This window comes from Panthera uncia, chromosome B4 (assembly GCF_023721935.1).
Source record: "Panthera uncia isolate 11264 chromosome B4, Puncia_PCG_1.0, whole genome shotgun sequence".
NCBI classification, from domain to species: domain Eukaryota; kingdom Metazoa; phylum Chordata; class Mammalia; order Carnivora; family Felidae; genus Panthera; species Panthera uncia.
Genome location: NC_064809.1, coordinates 124,937,413 through 124,957,281, shown reverse-complemented (window position 1 = coordinate 124,957,281; position 19,869 = coordinate 124,937,413). Strand labels below are relative to the sequence as shown.

The following is a 19,869-nucleotide window of genomic DNA, read 5'->3' as shown; positions in this document are numbered from 1 at the left end:
GCCTCCGTTATGTATCCCATGCTGTTCCCTGTGCTGGGAAATAGCAATGAACCAAACTCCTCTTGTCTCATGTTGGGGTGGGGCGTGGAGGAAGAAATGTTTAAGAAACATCAAGTTGGGAACATTAGGACTTGTTAAATGCTGTGTGTTTATTCAGTCCTGCCTGCATGCCTGGTCCCATCCACGTAACCTTCCACTGCCATCGCCAGTGGCCCATGGTACTGAGTATCTCTCTTTTACATCTTCGAAAATGGGGTCTCGGCAGTGTTATCAACTTCCCCCACTTTAGGCTGGTCTGGGAGGGCTGTAGTTTTGAGAACTTGTATTCTTGCCTTGGAGAAGGCTTGCTTGCTCTCTTGCATGTTGTCTGCTCTCAGGTTATGGCCCAGGTAGGAGGGCCCAGAGGGAGGAAGTGTATTTATGCTGTTATGACTGAGACCCACTCAGCTGCCCGAGCATCAAGGAGGTAAAAAGTGGAGATGGGAAAGGAAAAGAAAAAAGGAGGACACATGTAGAGCAGAGGGAGAAAGTGGGGGGCTTTCTCTTCCTACCACGGTCTGTCTGGCCAGCAGCTCCCTTCCCCCCGTTCAGTTTTCAGAGATACACCTCCTATTTCTAACGAGGGCTCTGCCTGGAGTGCCTTGCAAAATCGTGTAGGCAAAACAGCTACTGAAGCTGGTGGTACATTGACCTAAATCCTGACCCCATCGCAGCTTCACAGCCATGTGGCAACAAGCAGTTTGTATCATTTTCTGTGTCTCGATTTCCTCATTTGTAAATCACCGATAAAAAGATAAAAATCAAGTTCCTGCCTCGTACTATGTCAGGGGTGACGATATATATTAGAACTAGAGGCAAGCTCTAAAATAGTTGTTATTGGCATTAGATTTCACTTTTAAGTGTCAAAACATCCCAACTAACCATGGCTTTGAGTCTTCTCTTGAAGCTTAAGAAGGCTGGAGACCTTTTGAGTGGGGATGTCTGTTTTAGGGATACAGGCTTCCTTTATGTTTCGCTCAGCTTGCTTGACTGGCATTCCCAAGGGGGTCTCATTGTCCATAATGACTGTCCCAGCACTGGTCATATCTGTGCATGCCATCCAGCAGGCAGGAAAGAAGCAGCGTTAAGGCAGGGCATGTCATCCTCCTTTAATAACACATGTTAGACATTTCACCATCTGTTCCCCTTGGAGCACGTTGTGGAAAAACATTACTGCAGGGCTGTTGGCAGCTGCCATCTAGCTGCAAGGGAGCCGGAAAAGTTGGGTTTTTATCCAAGGAAACCATGTTCTCTGCTAACATTTTGGAGCTCTGCCACTCGAGAGAACAGATGTTAGGGTTACAGTGAACATTCCCTATCACATGGGTTGTGCCCAGACTCGGTTGTGACTAGAATTGGGTACCCAAAATGCATCTTCTTGGGACCCACCCTCAACCTATTACTTGAGGATCTCTGAGTGCCGGCTGCAAGAACATGGGCATTAAAGAGATCTGTGCAGGTGATTCGAGATAGTGGGGCATGTTTGGAAGCCGCTGCTTGAAGGCACAACATAAACGATAGGGTTCTCTGTATCCCTTTGCTCTTTGAAAGATAAAGTAGCACCATAGGAATTAAGATCTTGGGATTGTTGATTCTCATCATAACTTCTCTTTTTAGTCTTTTGACTTGCACCTGGGAATTAAGATTTCTTCATTTTTCTTTGCTTTCCCTGTGTGTCTTGATAATGTTACTTCTTAGGCCCTTAAGGTTGGTTTTGGTAGAATTATCTGTGATGAAACCCTGGTCCTGTTCAGAGTTTCCGTAGATGACTTTGAAAGTCTTCATCTTGCTGGCATCTTGTCTCAGCGTGGTCTCCTGGGTCCACATTTACCATGAGATGCTGACTTCATACCCATTCCAGTATAAATGCTTTCTCTGTCTCCATCACTCGGTGTCTTTAAAGATTTCAGTGAAGAAGCCATAGAAGCAAAGAAGAAATGTCAGTTAGTGGCGAGTGGCGTCAAAGTAGAAGTCTCCCTTCGTCACGACACTTTGCGATTACAAGCGGCAAAGCTGGTCCTGACACCCTGTCAGAGCACAGGGCCTCATAACCGAGGATGTTGTCATCCTCTCTTGTTGCACTGAAACTTCTCTGGGGTATGACAAGTATTTCTGAAAAGTCTTCTGTAATGATGCCAGGCTGTCAGCCGAGATATCTGGTGATGGAAACAATGGGCCTTCGCCAGTCCCTGTGCCCTCTTATCGTTCCTAATTATGTGGCCTTCAAATAGCTGTCCATTTTATTCTTGCCTTTCTCTGTTGTCAGGGCAATTCTGTTTCAGCAAGGCACTGGTTTCTGTGTGCCATGGAACTTGAAGCAGAATAACCCTCTTTGATCTCCACTCGGGCCAGCGTGTGTGTGGCTCTGTGTATTTTTCTTGCATTTCTGGTTCTGGTGTATTCTGAGAGTCCGCTCTGGTGCAGCTGAGAAGTCACGGAACTTGGAATCCAAATTCCTGACCAAGAATGTTTGCTTTGTCAGTCACTAGTCATGTGAGCTTGGGTGATTCAGTTACCCTCTTGTAGTCTATTTCATCATTACGAAATGAGAGTTATAATATGTTCTTCCCAGTGTAGTTGTAAGGCCGAAACGAGATAGCGGCTGGGAAACTAATTCTCCAAGAGTGTCACATATACTTACTCTGGGTGGTCCACTTTCCTAATGCTGCCTAACACACACCTAAAATGTAATGGCTTAAAACAATAGTGATCATTTTATTAGCTCTCTGGTTTTTTGGGGTCAAGGATTTGGAAAGGGCTTGGGCGAACAGTTCTGGTTTGGGGGTCCCTCATGTAGTTGCCATTAGTTCGTGGCTGGAGCTGAGCAGCGAGGGCTGGAGCAGTGGGCTCTGACCCAGCATCCTCCTTTCCTGTTGTAGACTCAAGGCCTCTCTGTGTCTGCCCCTATGGCTGGTTTGGGCTTCCTTACAACATGGCGGCCCCAGGGCAGTCAGCTGCCTCCGTAGCAGCTGAAGACTAAGTTACAAGTACTCCAGTGACCAAGATACAACAGAAGCACTTTTTATGACTTGGCCTCAGAAGTCACACAGTATCACTTCTGCTGATAGTGTAATCTGTTAGTTGAAACTAGCTCAAAAGCTCACCCAGTTTCGTGGGTAAAAGGATACACATTTCTCATCTCTCAGTGGGAGGAATGTCAAGCATTTGTGGATATACTGTAATATGGCAACAATTAATATTGTTATTATGGGAGATCAAGTGAATCGTACTCTCTGATGTGAGACCACCATTAGGGAAGTATGCCTCTCCTTCTGCACTGTGCTTTGAGCTTCATTTCTTAGTATTAATGTAGTAGTAATAAAAGTTAACATTTACTCAGCCTTTAAAGTAGATCAGACACTATGCTAAAATTTACATAAAATATCTCATTCGGTCCACACAGCAGCATACTTTGTTTTACCCATTAGAAGGCTGCTAAGAAAGGTTCAATAATTACTTCAAAGGCATCTTCCACTGCCTGGAAGAGGCGGAGGTCAAATTTAAACCTAAGCGGTTTACTTCTAGAACCTGTGCTTGGAACCATTGCACTCCCGCTCTGTGAATTAGAGTGCCCGGGACCCACACTTACAGCCCCAGTCTGGCAGGTGCCCCACCTTGAAGGCTTCAGGGTGACCAGGCATGATGGAGGTCATCTTTCCCTTGGGGGCTACAGTAGCCCTGTGAGGGATACTCATTTCTCAGTAGGTTGAGGCAAGGGTATGTCTGTTCTTATAAAAGAAGTTCTGTTTTAAATTGCCTTCCAGATTGTGACTGCATTTGTTAACTTAGTAGAGGTGTACTGTTTTATGTTAGGCATTATGTTTATAAAACTTGACATCTTGCAGCTTCATTTTCTGGGCCCCTAACTAACTATATGGTATTTCGATCTATTGTTTTTACTTTGAGGATTTTATGGAATAACTCAGCAGTAGAGGGCTTGCCTGCCATCCTCCTGTATACATGTTGCTCTTGGAAGATGCTGTTGCAACATTTGGATTCAGATTTCATTAGCTTCATAGGCGGTCTTTGGGGCTCCTTCAAGGATGTAAATCTGCTAAAATATCTTCCCTAAATGTCAGGCCTTGGAATTAGGGAATGGGTACAACTGGAAGAAACTTAGTAGGATTTTCTTACGTGATGATTTTCAGGGAACCCTAGCTCCTACAGCGGTAACTTAGGTTACCTCCTGTCCCCGAATCTGGTAATTACTGTTTCACACCAACTTATCCCCCAAACCCAATGGCTTCAAGTAACAAGCATCTATTTGTCGTACAGTTTATGAAAGTCAGGAATCTGGGGGAGCTTAGTCGGACATTGTGTCTGTAGTTTTCTCATGGGGTTGCAGTTAAGATGTCTGTGGGGGGGCTGTGACCATCTGTCAGCTTGACAGGGACCTGCTTCAGAGACGGCACAGAGGCATGGCTGGGACCTCAGTCCCTTAGGGTTGCTTGAGCGTTTTCACATTGTAGCAGCTGGCTTCCCCCCCGAATAAGTGCAGAACAAGGCAGAAATCACAGTCTTTTTTTTTTATGATCTAGCATTGGATATCATATACCGTTACTTCTGCCCAGTGCTATTGGTCATACAGACCGACCCTGATACAGCATAGGAGAGATTATTCAAGGGTTACACAAGCTGGCAGGGATCTTTGGAGACAGTCTTGGAGGTGGCCACCTCACCGTGACAATGGCAAGGGGCCCTGTCTCCTGCAATCTCTCGTCTGTGCTTACCCTGGAGCAGTCCTGCCTTGATCTCTTTTCTATATTTTACTCTCTTACTATATTTTATTTCTAAAATGTACCATTAAGAACAACAAGTAAAGGTACAACCCTCTCGTGTTAAAGATGATGAAGCTGAAGTTGAGCAAAATAAAGGATCTGTCCTAATTTTACACAGTTGCCACCAAGGCCGAAATAATGAATGATTCTAGTGGTTCATTTCCACGTTCCTGTGTCTTCTGCCCTCTTGTATGGGAGGAAGGTGAAGGAAGCACCAACGTTTGACACAGCAGAGGGAATTGGGCAGCTCCAAAGCCCTCTTTTCAATAGTGGGGGAAAGACTATCCCAATCCTTACTTGAAGGAGAGTTGGGGATAAGGGCAGAAGGAAAAGAAACTGATGTCTGACTTTCAAGAATATTTAAGGCTCAATACCGTGAAGGTGGTGGACCCTTCAGCATACTGTAAACTCTTACATTAATAGTAACACTACTGATTTCTGATACATCTCTCCTACTTACAGGATGCCAGGCTCCTGTACGATGATGAATCATCTCAGTTAATCTGTCCAGATTTCTGTGAGTTGAGAAATTTTTACCCCTTCTTTATAGATGGAGACACTGAGGTTCCATTAGGTGCTAGTGTATCTTGAAAGATGGGGAGGAGTTTGTTAAGTGAGGTGAAGGACTAGGGTATATTAAATCGAGGGCACATTATGGAAGCGAAGAAACCCAGCGAGCCATCCAGCTTGACCGGGGCACGAACACCACGAAAAGAAGCGGGCAGGGCTTTTGGTGAGAATGATGCTAACCATGTCTGCTTTCACTTTGTGAGCAAGTGTTCGCTATGTGTGTGAGTTCCTGGACTCAATCATCCTGAATTTATAGCTGTGGAAGCTTGGGCTTGGTGAGGCTACATGGCTAAAAAGTGTAGGTCTACATTATAAATCTTCTTTGTTTTTAATTGTGGTACGGCAGAGCCACTTAACATGAAATTTACTCTCTTAAAAAAGAGATGTGTGTTTCAGTAGTGATAAGTATATTCACACGGTTGTTCAACAGATCTCTAGAACTTTTTCATCTTGCACAATAAACTATATCTGTTAAACAGCAACTCTCCCATTTTTCCCTCCCCCTCCCCCCAGACCCTGACAACCACCCTTCTGCTTCCTGTAAATGTGTCTACTTTAGATACTTCATATAAATGGGGCCAGACAGTACTTGTCTTTTTTTCTTTTAATGTTTGTTTGTTTGTTTGTTTGTTTATTTATTTATTTATTTATTTATTTTCAATATATGAAATTTATTGTCAAATTGGTTTCCATACAACACCCAGTGCTCATCCCAAAAGGCGCCCTCCTCAATACCCATCCCCCACCCTCCCCTCCCTCCCACCCCCCCATCAACCCTCAGTTTTTTCTCAGTTTTTAAGAGTCTCTTATGCTTTGGCTCTCTCCCACTCTAACCTCTTTTTTTTTTTTTTCCTTCCCCTCCCCCATGGGTTTCTGTTAAGTTTCTCAGGATCCACATAAGAGTGAAACCATATGGTATCTATCTTTCTCTGTATGGCTTATTTCACTTAGCATCACACTCTCCAGTTCCATCCACGTTGCTACAAAAGGCCATATTTCATTCTTTCTCATTGCCACGTAGTACTCCATTGTGTATATAAACCACAATTTCTTTATCCATTCATCAGTTGATGGACATTTAGGCTCTTTCCATAATTTGGCTATTGTTGAGAGTGCTGCTATAAACATTGGGGTACAAGTGCCCCTATGCATCAGTACTCCTGTATCCCTTGGGTAAATTCCTAGCAGAGCTATTGCTGGGTCATAGGGTAGGTCTATTTTTAATTTTTTGAGGAACCTCCACACTGTTTTCCAGAGCGGCTGCACCAGTTTGCATTCCCACCGACAGTGCAAGAGGGTTCCCGTTTCTCCACATCCTCGCCAGCATCTATAGTCTCCTGATTTGTTCATTTTGGCCACTCTGACTGGCGTGAGGTGATATCTGAGTGTGGTTTTGATTTGTATTTCCCTGATAAGGAGCGACATTGAACATCTTTTCATGTGCCTGTTGGCCATCCGGATGTCTTCTTTAGAGAAGTGTCTATTCATGTTTTCTGCCCATTTCTTCACTGGGTTATTTGTTTTTTGGGTGTGGAGTTTGGTGAGCTCTTTATAGATTTTGGATACTAGCCCTTTGTCTGATATGTCATTTGCAAATATCTTTTCCCATTCTGTTGGTTGCCTTTTAGTTTTGGTGGTATTATTTATTTTTGAGAGAGAGACAGACAGAGTGTGAGCAGGGGAGGGGCAGAGAGAGAGGGAGGCATGGAATCCGAAGTGGCTCCAGGCTCCGAGCTGTCGGCACCAGAGCCCAATGCGGGGCTCAAACTCACAAACCGCGAGATGATGACCTGAGCTGAAGTCGGACACTTAACCAGCTGAGCCACCCAGGTGCCCTGATGCACATCTTTTTCAAAACAATAATTTTACTTCTTGTTTGTTTTTAAATATCTTGGAGTAACTAATATCCATATTAATTAATATCCATATTAATTAAGCAATTAATATCCAACATGGGTATATATAGCTCTACTCTACCTTTAATTTTTTTAATGTTAATTTATTATTTAAAAAATTATTTTGAGTTTATGTATTTATTTTGAGAGAGAGAGAGAGAGAGCATGAGTGGGGTAGGGGCTGAGAGAGAGGGAGAGAGAATCCCAAGCAGGCTCCGAACTGTCAGTGCAGAGCCCAACATGGGGCTTGAACTCGCAAGCTGTGAGATGATGACTGAGATCAAGAGTTGGACGCTTAACTGAATGAGGCACCCAGGTACCCCATTAATTTATTTATTTTTAATGTTTCTTTATTTTTGAGAGAGAGAGAGAGAGAGAGGCAGAGAGAGAGGGAGACACAGAATCTGAAGCAGGCTCCAGGCTCCGAGCTGTCAGCACAGAGCCTGATGCGGGGCTCAAACTCACGAACCGCGAGATCACGACCTGAGCCGAAGTCGGATGTTCAACCGACTGAGCCACCCAGGTGCCCCAGTACTTGTCTTTGAGACTAGCTTGTTTCACTTACCATGACGTCCTCAAAGTTCAGTTATAGTGTGAGACAGGATCCCCTTCCTTTTTAAGGCTGAATAATATTTCACTGAATGTATAGCCCACATTTTGTTCATCCGTTCATCTGACACTGGACACTCGGGTTTGCTCCCACCTCTGGGTATTGTAAATAATGCTGCAGTGAACGTGGGTGTGCAAATATCTCTTTGAGACCCTGCTTTCAGTTCTTTCGGCTATATACCTAGAGGTGGGATTGCTGGATCATATGGTAATTCTATGTTTAATTATTCCAGAGAACACCATATTCTTTTCCACAGCAGCTGTACCATTTTATCCTCCCAGCAATGGTGCACGAGGGTCTAGTTTCTCCACATCCTTGCCACAGATTGTAAATCTTTATGTATCTGATAGTCTGCTTCCTCTGCTGGGGAAGTTGACTGCAAAGTGATCACCAAGGACTTGGCAAGAATACATTGTGTGGCCGTTTCTCCCCCCGCCCCCACCTCTGCCTCCCTGTCCTGTAGCACCTCTGGCTTAGTGCAATGGTAAGACACACCTGAGACGGAGTTTCATGTGCGGTCTATGAAGGTGTGCCCTTGGGACCGGCGCCTGAAGGCTCTGTGGGGTTTGTTAGAGGTAGCTGCCCCAGCAAACACTTCTCTGCAGGGAAGGTAGTTCCTGGCAATACATACCTCATTGAAGGGGCGTTTGGGCAGCATATCATGGCGTGTCCACCATGGTTAGGTGATTGCAGTAGCTTCCTGACCTTTCTGCTTCCAGCTTGCTCCTTCTGCCGCCCTCCCCATGCACCTGCACACAGACATGCTCTGTTCTCAACGGGCAGCTTGAGTGATTCTTTAAAATAGAAGTAGGATTGCTTCACATTCTGTGTCTCCCTCTCTCTCTACCCCTTCCCTGCTCATGCTCTGTCTCTGTCTCAAAAATAAATAAACATTAAAAAAACAAAAACAAAAATAAAAATAAAATAGAAGTAGGATCATGCCATCTCTCAGCTCTGAACCCTCAAGTGGCTTCTCTTTTCACACACAGGAAAAGCCAAGTTCTTCCAAATGGCTGTGAACTCTAGAAGGTCTTCCTCACCTCCTGGCTTTCTTCTTGTGGACTGGTTGCCACGCAGCCTGGCTCCCTCTTTTGCTCCAGGCTATTTCCCCAGCACCTACAGTTGAGTCTGGCACATAGTAGGTGCTCAAGTCCACATTTGCAGAATGGTTGCAGGTTTGGCGAATGTGGGTAGGCTTTTGGCTCAGGCAGGTCAACCTTAGGTAGGGGTGTAACACACACCATGCGTGGCAGGTTCGTTTGGGGCTGTATTCAGACAGTGCACCTGCTCCAAATCCTGGTTAGACTTCTGTTGACTCACCCTAAAAATCAGTCTGCCCCTTTAATATGTCTTCCACATAACATTTGGATTTCTGATTGGGTGAGGGTACTCTGTTCTTTGTAACACAGGAAAATCCTAAAGTGGACCAGAAATATGCAGGATGGAGAACGCCTGGTGGTTCGTTCGTTTGTTGTGCGTTTATTAGGCCTTGGCTATGGAGAAGGTGCTCGAAGTCCCCAGGCCCTTCCTGTCCTCATCCTTGGCCCTGTAGCCCCCGTGGTTCCACCTGCCCTTCCTTGCTGAGCCCCTGACAGCTTGGGTCCCATTACAGTCAGGAGATGTCTACTTTTAAACGGTTTTTAATTTTTTGAATGTTGACATACCATAGGCGGTGTTCTACCTTTATTTTCTACAGGATGGAGATAATTTTGTCTTTTGAGTCCATGGTTTTTTGTATTTAGAGAAAACAGAGTTCGATCACTGGCTTCCCAGAAGAGTAGGGATGTCCTGGAGGTTTGTAAGATGATATTAGATGGCTTGTTAGCAATACATTGCTTTCATTTTAATAGTCACATACGTGTTTTATTGAGACAGGGTGGTATGGGTTTCACAGCAGGACTGTGAATTCAACCCCTCGGTTTGCCACTGACTGGCTGAGCCAGAGACACTTAGCCACCCTGTGTCGCTCACTCGTCATCTTGAAATTTGGAAAACGCTGGATGTTAGGAAGACTGCAGAAATCCCCCCGATCCATGCTTTCACTTTCCATGGTTACAGTTGGCCGTGGTCAGGCTGTGGTCTGGAAGCAGATGGTCCTCCTCCTGATGATTCGTCAAGTCAGTGGTAGCCTAACGCTGCGTCAGAATGCGCACGTCATTCACTCATTTCATCTCTGCATGTAGCGATCTTATCTTCTTCCTTCATCACAGGAAGAGTGAGTACAGGACAACATGAGACTTAAGCCACATTTATATAACTTATTATAGTATGTTGCTATAATTATTTTGTGATTAGTTACTGTTGTTAATCTCTTACTGTGCCTAATTGATAACTTCCACTTTATGGTGGGTATGTATCTGTAGGAAAATACATAGTATATTATAGGGTTCAGTACTATCCAGTTTCAGGCGTCCACTGGGGGTGTCTTGGAAAGTATCCCCTGTGCACTATTGTATATAGAAATTCTACACTGCTCTTAGACAGGATTCACCAAGGATCAGAGAGGTTACGTTACTTGCACAAGGTCACTCAGCTGGCCAGAGGCTGAGCTGCAGCCACCACCCAGCTCTCCTGAGGGAGTTAAAGCACAAAGATGCTGAACAGCTTTTCTTTATGCTGTTGAGGCATTTGGTGAACAGCATTACTTCACGAATGCTGTGTACCTACTTCACGAGGTGCACCTTCTTGCCCTCACTTGTCTGCGTACAACAAGCCAGTGGGGCGCCCATTTTTATGTCCATTTTACAGACAAGCCAGTGAGGCTCAGGGACATTGAATGAATGCTCCTCAGTCACAAAACAGTAGCTTAGCCTTGATGTTGCAGCTCAGACCAGATCTCCCCATGAACCTTCTTCCACCTCTGTTTCTAGCCGTGTGCTTCTCCCCAGCTGCCTGTCCTCCTGGAGTCCTGCCTCCCCGCCCCTTGCTCCCCCACCACACAATCAGAACGTGGGCTCAGCCTGACTCCTCACAGCACATTGTTGAAATGGGGTTCTGCCCTCTCTCCCATCGCACAGTCTCTCTCGCAGTGTTGCTGGGGGGAAGCACAGCTGGGCACAGTATTAATTACTTCTGCTGGGGCCATACCTTGCCTGCCGTCCCTTAATTTTTTCCTACGTTTCTTTTGGGATAGCAGGAACTTTTTCCCTGCATCCATATTTGAGAAGATAACCCTGTGGAGATTTTTCTTGTGTGTGTTGGGGTTGGGGGAGGGGAGGCCAGAACACAGAGAATGTTCTTTTTCAGGTTCTCTTGAAGGCTAACACACAGAGAGTTACAAATCCCAGGTGGCCCTGAATGTCAGGAGTGACAGTTGCTCTGGTCCAATCACTGGAAGGCCCTCTCCTCCCTGAAGCCGGCTGGTACCCTTTTGGCCTAGATGGTGCAGGTTGCTCTAGGCTGCAAGGACTCTGATCTCGTCAACATAGGATCCTTCCCAGTGTTTGATGGGGTTGTCTGGTGAGCTGTCTTTCTCCCTCTTTTCTTCATCCCGGGGGACTGCTTCACCTTTCCATCCAGCTCAACATAGTGCCTGGCATATCAGGGACCCCAGGAATGCCCATGTCATGCCTGAATCCTTCTTATAAGTCCTAAAAGTCGATGTCACTCACTCGAACCTAGTTCAGCTACATCATGTCTTCAGGGGCAGCTTGTGGATGTGCTGAGTGCCAGATTCAGGACTAAAGGGAGTGAGCACGAAGCTTCGTGGGCTTCCTCAGAAAGAACTTTTGGTCCATGTGTCTGAGAACTTTGTCAAGCTACTTAAAGTTTATACATACAGCTTCTACATTCTCAAGTTTGTTACATTGGTGCTCTCCTGCCTTTTTTTTTTTTTTTTTTCCAGCTTAGGGATGGACAGTTTATCTATGAATGCTTCAGAGTCCTCTGTGCTTCCCTTCCAGCCACCGGAACCAATGTGAGGCTAGGAAGGGTCACTGGAATTGGTCAGGCCCTGGCAGGAAATCAGTGGCACTCTTGAAGGAGGCAGGAAGGGTTTAAGGCAGCGCAGACATGCGAACTGGTGAGGGTGGTGAAGCCACTAGAACCCCTGGGCCCGAGGGATAGGAGACAGGTGGCCTAATGGAGCCCAGCAGAATCAGAACTCAGGGGGAGGGTTTCTGACAGGTGCAGGGGATCTGATCTCTCCTTCCGCCTGCCCTCAGGCCTCCCAGTGACCAAACTCCACCAGAAACCAGAGGCAGTGGAGCCCAATTATTCAGTCTGTAAATGTCAGGCACTTAGGCACAGAGCAAATTGAAAGAGGGTAAGAGTGAGTTTGGAGGCACAAATTAAGATCATCACCCCAGCCCAGTCTGAGCTTTGTGACCAGTAAAGGTAAGTATGACATCTATATAAAATGTAGTTTTATATTGTCTTGATGACTGGCCAGTGGTCACCAAATCTGGTATTTTAGATGCTTCAGTTTGATGGGATGAATGTCCAAGTAGTTTGACCATTGACCATCTTTTTTTTTTTTTTTTAGTTTAGTTTATTTATTGAGAGAGAGAGAGCACGCACAGGAGGGACAGAGAGAGAGAGAATCCTAAGCAGGCTTTGCACTGCCAGTGCTGAGCCGGATGTGAGGCTCCAACTTATGAACCGTGAGATCATGACCTGAGCTGAAACCAAGAGTCAGATGCTTAACCGGCCGAGCCACCCAGGTGACCCTGGCTATTGGCCATCTTTAAGTCACCACAAAGAGACACTTGAAACCTGGGCTTTGTAGCTTCAAAACCAAGTTATCATGGTGAGACCATATTTGTGGCTCTGCTCTTTCAAGGGACGTTCATCCCTGTCCCCCTACTGTCTCTGCTCTGAAGCCTAACCGCTGACCCATTCTTGGCATTCACTCCCACACCTACAAAAGCTGGGACCACCCAGAACTCTTCCAAGAGCATGTTCACAGTGCTCCAATTTTCTGCCTTCCTTGGTAGCAGGGCCTTGCTGCTACGGCTCCAGATGATGAATTTATTCATGGTGGCAGGTGTATTGGATGAAACTAAAGAGATTGGAAAATTATGTAAAATGTTTGAGAATGTGCATGCTCGTGCTTTCATTTAATGGGCCCATTTTAAAAAGCCCCTGAACCCTGAAGCCAAGACAAAGTTTGATATCTCAGAGGCCGCATGTTTAAATATTTGCAATTGCAAAGAGCTTGATTCAGCGTGCTTTTATCCATTCTTGTCCCCTTCCTGGTTATGTCTCCTGCGTGCAGGCATTTTCCTATTCATTTCCTTCGTGATTTAAACGGTGATGGTTGCATCCGCATAACAGTCTTTCATCCCAAGTCTTTTGGAGATATTATCCAGAGATAAGTGATGGTGTCTTCTCTTCATTTTACAGGTGGAGAAATTAAAATATGCATAAATTAGACTGAGTCAAGGTCGGGTTGGCAGCTTGTGGGTCTGAGTTTCCCTGTACCCTCTCTTTTTCTTTCTAAAAGCAGGGTTTCCTCACAACAGCCCTGTGACCTTTTGGGCAGGGTAATGCCATGTTGGGGGGCTGCCCTGAGCCTTGTAGGGGGGTCAAGCAGCATCCCTGGCCTCTGCCCACTCAATGCCAGTAGGCCTGCACACACCAGGAGTGACAGCCAAAAATGACTCCAGACACTGTCAGATGTTCTGGGTAAGGCAGAGGGGGATGAATTTTGCCTCCTGTGGAGAACCATTGCCTTCCAGCAGAGTAATTTAAGATCCTGGACACCAGAGATTGTGAGTTCATTGGTCTGAGGTGGGGCTGGGGCACAGGGTGTATTTTGTAAACCTTTCAAGTGTTTCTGATGTACTGTCAGGGTTAAGAATGTCTGCTCCAGAATTCGAATCCCATCTAAGCCTGAGTAAACTTCCCCTGGTGATGTTGCGAGGGGTGGGGGCCCGGGGGGGTGGGGAGTGTGGTAAAGTAGGCCTGGGAACCAGAGGTCATTATCCTGAAAGCCTGTGGGGGAGCAACCAGGATATCAGAACTGCTTTTTTATTTTTATTATTGTTTTTTAACTTTGTACTTTGAAGTAATTATAGACTTCTAGGAAGTTGCAAAGGTAGTACGTAGGGTCAACAGAACTGTGTTTTGAACTGGCTGATGAGAATAATGGGGAGTCCAGAAGCCATGCCATGGGGAGAGGGCTGTGAGTAGTTCTGAAGGTGGAGAAGGCACCTCTGGAGGCCCCTCTCTTAATTAAGTATTGGGTGCTAGAGGGAACGTGCTCGTTCTGCAATACTCCCAGGACAGAGCAAGCCTGGGGTGGCTGTTAGGAGGCCGGTTTCAGTCCAAGGTGGACTGTGCTTCGGCGAAAGGTACAACGTTGAGAGGCGTGACCCCTCTGTTCTTTGAGCTGTTGTGAGAGGCTGGATGGCTTTCTGTAGGGGCTGCCCTAGAACAGGGTTTCCCAGTCTTTGTCAAGTTGCTACAGCACACAGGGTAGCCGTGCCTGAGGGGCCAGCCCTGCCTGGTAAGCCTTAAGACCTCGCTTCAGGACATGAGTGACTTTGTCCCCTGTAAGTCACTGACAGCACACCAGGGTGCCAAGGGGACCCCATTTGGGAAGCCCAGCTCCAGAGAACATCATCGCTATGATCGGAAGGCTGTGTGCCAAGCGCCATATTTATTCTACTCTTGGTATTGTTCCCTTATGTGCTCCATGACCTCCTGCAGGACGTGCGTCATGGCCCTTGTGTGACTGTGAGATGCCACACCTTTCCCAGGGTCACCCTGGGCTAAAGGAGGAAGCCAGGATTCCTTTCCGGAGCCCGAGCTCTTAACTGCTCAGATGAGATGCCCCATAAAGTCCCCTTCACTTCTCCTGTCTTGAGTTCTTGGAACGATGTCCCAGCTGGCGCCCTTATAGATGTTCATTGGTGTCTTTGCCTGGTCAGGCTCCCCTAACCTGAGTCATCTTGCGAGAACATTTCCCAGCTCTGAGCCATCACTTCTCAGTCTGAGATCCCTGATTGTCACTGCTTCCTTTCAGGGTGTATTTCTTTCTTCTCTCATGTGACCAGTTGTCATTGTCCCCCAGCTTGGGGGCAGGGGACGCACTGTTTGCCTATGTGAGCCGATTGCCCTTTCTCTCGTCCCCAAAATGTAATTGAAAAGAGCCTTAATGGTTTCCAAATGATGATAGCTCCATAAACCAATTAAAAAGGCCTTAATAAAACTCTCTCAAGTTATTTTCCACAGCTGCAGACTATGCCCTTTGTTTTCTAATGATCCCAACAAGAAATGAGGGTGGTTTTTATTTTTCATGTGGTCTGGAACACCAGGAAGGCCCTCTTCCATCTGTTTAACTGCTCGCCCGGTTTTCTTTGCTTCCCAGACAATCCACGTTGCTATTGTCTGTGCCGGATATAACGCCAGCCGCGATGTCGTCACCTTGGTCAAGTCTGTCCTGTTTCACAGGTAAGCGCGGCCATTGTTCTCTGTGGGCTTGTGCGTGGGGCCGGGGCGCGTGGCTCATGCGTGTGATCCATCCGTGTCGCTGCCTGCCTGCACACTTCCTCTGGAGAGAGTTAAAGAAGGGCAGCATTTCTCATCAATCACTGAAGCTGCTGTGAAAATATGCTTTTTGTCTGAAACCCTGGGGAGATTATTGTGTTAATAATGTTTAACGGGAGCAGTTAGGTGCTGTCCCACAACGTTTAGGATTATAGCTCTTAGACCTAAAGGGACCTTCAAGGACACTTCAGATTTGAGACTTCCATTTCTTCATTGGCTTCCTCTCCCGACAGTCACCAGACCTCTCTGTTTACACATCCCTGTTGACAGGTTGTGTTATGGACTGAATTGTGTCCCCCTAAAACTTAACCTGCTGGAGCCCTAGCCCCTACTCCCTCAGAACGTGAGCTGTATTTGGAGATTGGCCTCTAAAGAGGTAATTCAGTTAAATTGAGGCAATATGAATGGACCCTAATCCAGTATGACTGGTGTCCTACTAAGAGGAGATTGGGAGACAGACTTATGCAGAGGGAAGACCCTGTGAGGACACATGGAGAAGACCCCCCCATGTACAAACCCAGGAGAGGGGCCTCAGGAGAAACCAGCCTTGCCAGCACCTTGATCTTGGACTTCCAGCTTCCAGAACCATAGAAAATAAGTTTATTTCGTTTAAGCACTCCCAGTCTGTGGTATTTTGTTATGGCAGCCCTAGTTAGCTCACAGAGGTTGCTTGCTGTATTCCAGTTGTAGCCTGTCCCATATCTGGGCATTTCTAACAATTGGAAAGTCCTGCCTTATATTAAACTGAAATTTTCCAACCTGTAGATAATGTGTGTGGGTCCTCGTGGATCCCCGTAGAACCAGCCACACAAAGGACAGGTTTCTCCTCCACCTGGAAGTGATTCTGCTTCTCCTAAGTCCTCTCTTATCCAACTTAAACTCCTGCCATTTGCTTCTACTTTTTTACAGGACTTTTCTTGTGTTTTTTTTTTTTTTTTCCACTATTTTGATTGATTGATAGATTGATAGACCTATTCAAGGTGTATCCAGAATTGAGTTTGTAGTTCTAGCCAGTATCCTTGGCTCTGTTCTAACATTCTTACCCAGGGTTTAGATAAAGCTTATTCATGGCTGTGGCCAAGATGCAGAAGGTTCTGGGCAGTGTGAATGATCACGAGAAGCTCTTAGATCTCACCTGAACAGAGATCAATGTCACATTAATGCCCGACTCTAGCTGTCAGTGCTGAGGTCTGCATAATCTCCCTCCTGCACTTGGCCTCCCAGTCCCAAAAGATCCAGCCTCTCCAACGCCAGGTGATACTTTAAAAAGGCAAATCTGATTTCTTCAAACCTTTTCTTGGCTCCTCCTTGTGGACGGGAGAGAATTAAACCTCTTCACCGGGGTCTGTCTAGACCATCAGGACCTGATGTGATTCTGTCTCCTCCCCTTGCTGATACTTCACTCTCCAGAAACATTGACCTGCTTGAATTCCCACCCTCTCCCTGCCTGTTGTCTATTTGTCCATTTCTCACCTCCTCCAGCCTCTTCCTCCTCCCAGCCTGGCAAACTTCTTATCCTTCTTTTTCTTTTTCTTTAAAAAAAATTTTTTTTTTTAACATTTACTTAATTTTGAGAGAGAGACAGAGAGAGAGAGAGAGAGAGAGATCAGGAGAGGAGCAGAGAGAGGGAAACACAGAATCCGAAGAAGGCTCCAGGCTCTGAGCTGTTGGCACAGAGCTCAATGCGGGGCCCGAACTCATGAACCATGAGATCGTGACCTGAGCTGAAGTCGGCCGCTTTAACCAACCTAGCCACCCAGGTGCCCCTCCTTATCCTTCTAACAAGAGGCCCACCTGTACCTGTTAGTCTGGGCTGGGGCTCCCCTTCTCCCAGCCCATAATACCCTGTGCATCTTTCTGTTACTGGACTTAGTACATTGTATTTTATTTCTGTATTCATGTTGTCTTTTGTAGTCGAATATGGGACTTCTGGGGATAGCAACCATGCCTTGTATTTCTGTATTCTCAGTATCTTAGCAAAGGACTTCACATGTATTAGGTGCTCCATGAATGTTTACTGGTTTAACAAGTGAATCTGGGGAACTTCATTAATAAATAACCTGAAGATAAATTTATTCAACCAGTTAACTAATAGATCCAGCTCAGACCTGGTTCAGCTACACATTCATGCCACTCTACAGCTGAGTGATTTTCAGCAGGTCATTTTAACCCTTTAGACTTTCATGCTTAGGTTACTTACCTTTTGCTGTGAATCAGTTCACCCCGATATTTATTAGATTGAAGACAAAATTTATTAGCTCAACTGTTTAAACTGAACTCACCTGGGCGGGTCTTTTGGTGGGTGCCCTGATGTGCCTGTAGTCAGGTAGCAGGCCCACAAAATGTCAGATTCCCTGATCTGTACCCAGGAGCAGGAGATTGCCTGCCTTCCTCCCTGCTCAGTCCCTGCCCTGGAGTGGGGAAGGGGGAGCACTGAGTAACCAACAAGTAGAGAATGCGGTCGGCTGATGGGAGGGGCTCTCCGTTCCCTCCTCTTACCTCTGCCAGGTTGGTATTGGGATTTCAGTTGCTTCTCTCAGGAGGAAATGGGAATACCAAATAAAGATACCAATAAAGCCCCAAGTGGGGCTCCACCTCATGTCTTCTGACTTAAAGTGAGATACCGTTTCTACACCACCATCACTCCTGTGCGTTGTTTGAGACTCCTTGTGGTTCTTCATCCTTCATCTGCTTGAAACCGGGCATTTTGTCCCATAAGCACTGAATTAGATGAGTGGTTCTCAGCCTTTTTGTGTTGGTTTCTTGTCACCAGTAAAAAACTTGGGTCCCTCCCTGACTGGGGGGAAAAGCCCCCCTGTTAAGAGAAGAGTATTCGCATGATTACAGACAGTCAAATGTGCTGCCTCTCAATTATGGCTCATGTTAAAGCCATAAAAATGTTTTGTGTTGCTGGGTGTAAATATTATCGCTGTTGCTTCGCTACAAATCAAATAATTCCAGTAGTTGCCGAAACCCTAAGGAATCCCATTGAGTGTAAACTTTTACTCCTACAGTAACTGCGCAGCACAAAGATGTTACATTTAAAAATAGCAATAGATTTATAATTGGCTGCCAATGGCATGCCGTGCTTTGGTGGCGGCCTGGGGATTTGAGAAGAAAGCAAATTCTTAGTATGCGTTAGGAAAATTCTGCACCCCACGTCAGTGAGGACTTGATCTTCACCCAGATGACCACTTAAATCCCTCCCATCCTTGAAATTCTACAAATGAGAATGTCTGTGGATTGATGTGCTGGTGATAATGACTGAAGATACCAAGACAAAAGGACTTTTGAAAGACTTTCAGCTCAGAAAGTCCAGCTATAAATAGCTTCACTGCTTCCGAAGCACGTTATGGGGATTAACCAATACATGGTTATAAAATACTTTGGCAAATGAAGTACCTTTCTAGTGTTAATAATAATGTAATAATAGTGGTGTAGGATGCTTCTTTTGGCTTTCTCTGTTAATTACAGCAATTAGATTTATTTTCCAGACAAGACTTTCAGCAAATTTTCATTTAAGGCTTGCTTTGTTACATCAAATCAATTTTACTTCTGCAGTATGCCTGGTGACAGTTGACATAGTAGACTTTAAAAGAGAGTAAAAGAGTGATATAGGCACTCCTATATACTCCTACCAGAACCAGAAATTGCTATAACCTTTTTGGAAAGAAATTTTATGGTGTTATGCCCAAGACCTTGACCCTATATGACGACTTCAGAGACTCTGTCTTAAGAGGATAATCCTGGGCGGCCTGGATGACTCAATTGGTTAAGCATCCAACTCTTGATCTCAGCTCAAGTCATGATCTTACAGTTCATGAGTTCGAGCCCTGCATCGGGCTCTGCTCTGACAGCACAGAGCTTGCTTGGGATTCTCTCTCCCTCTCTCTCTTTCCCTCCTTACCTCCCTCTCAAAAATAAATATTTAAGGGGCACCTGGGTGTCTCAGTCAGTTGAGTGTCTTGACTTCGGCTTAGGTCATGATCTCACAGTTTGTGAGTTTGAGCCCCGCATCAGGCTCTGTGCTGACAGCTCAGAGCCTGGAGCCTGCTTCAGATTCTGTCTCTGTCTCTGTCTCTGTCTCTGTCTCTGTCTCTGTCTCTCTCTCTTTTTCAAAAATAAACATTTAAAAAAATCAAAATATTTAAGAAATCTTTTTTTAAAAAAAAAGGATAATCCTGATTATAGAAAACACTTTTATGACATACTGCTTATAATGATAAAAATTTGAATCATACTGGGGTGCTTGGGTGGCTTAGTTAAGCATCCAACCTCGGCTCAGGTCATGATCTCACAATTTGTGAGTTCGAGCCTTGCGTTGGGCTCTGTGCTGACAGCTCAGAGCCTGGAGCCTGCTTCAGATTCTGTGCTCCTCTCTCTGCTCCTCCCCCACTCACGCTCTGTCTCTGTCTCTCTCTCAAAAATAACTAAACACTAAATCTTTTTTTTAATTTGAATCATTCTTAAAAACAATAAGACTAAA

General features: G+C 45.6%; 1 protein-coding gene across 1 annotated transcript in view; it reads left to right on the top strand.

The window, feature by feature from the left end:
- The window catches only part of LARGE1 (LARGE xylosyl- and glucuronyltransferase 1), a 538,562-nt gene that overhangs the window by 243,213 nt on the left and 275,480 nt on the right, over nucleotides 1-19,869 (top strand). The window contains exon 4 of the mRNA XM_049627511.1: nucleotides 15,205-15,287. Coding sequence (XP_049483468.1) covers nucleotides 15,205-15,287 — 83 coding nt within the window. The remainder of the gene's footprint in view (nucleotides 1-15,204; nucleotides 15,288-19,869) is intronic.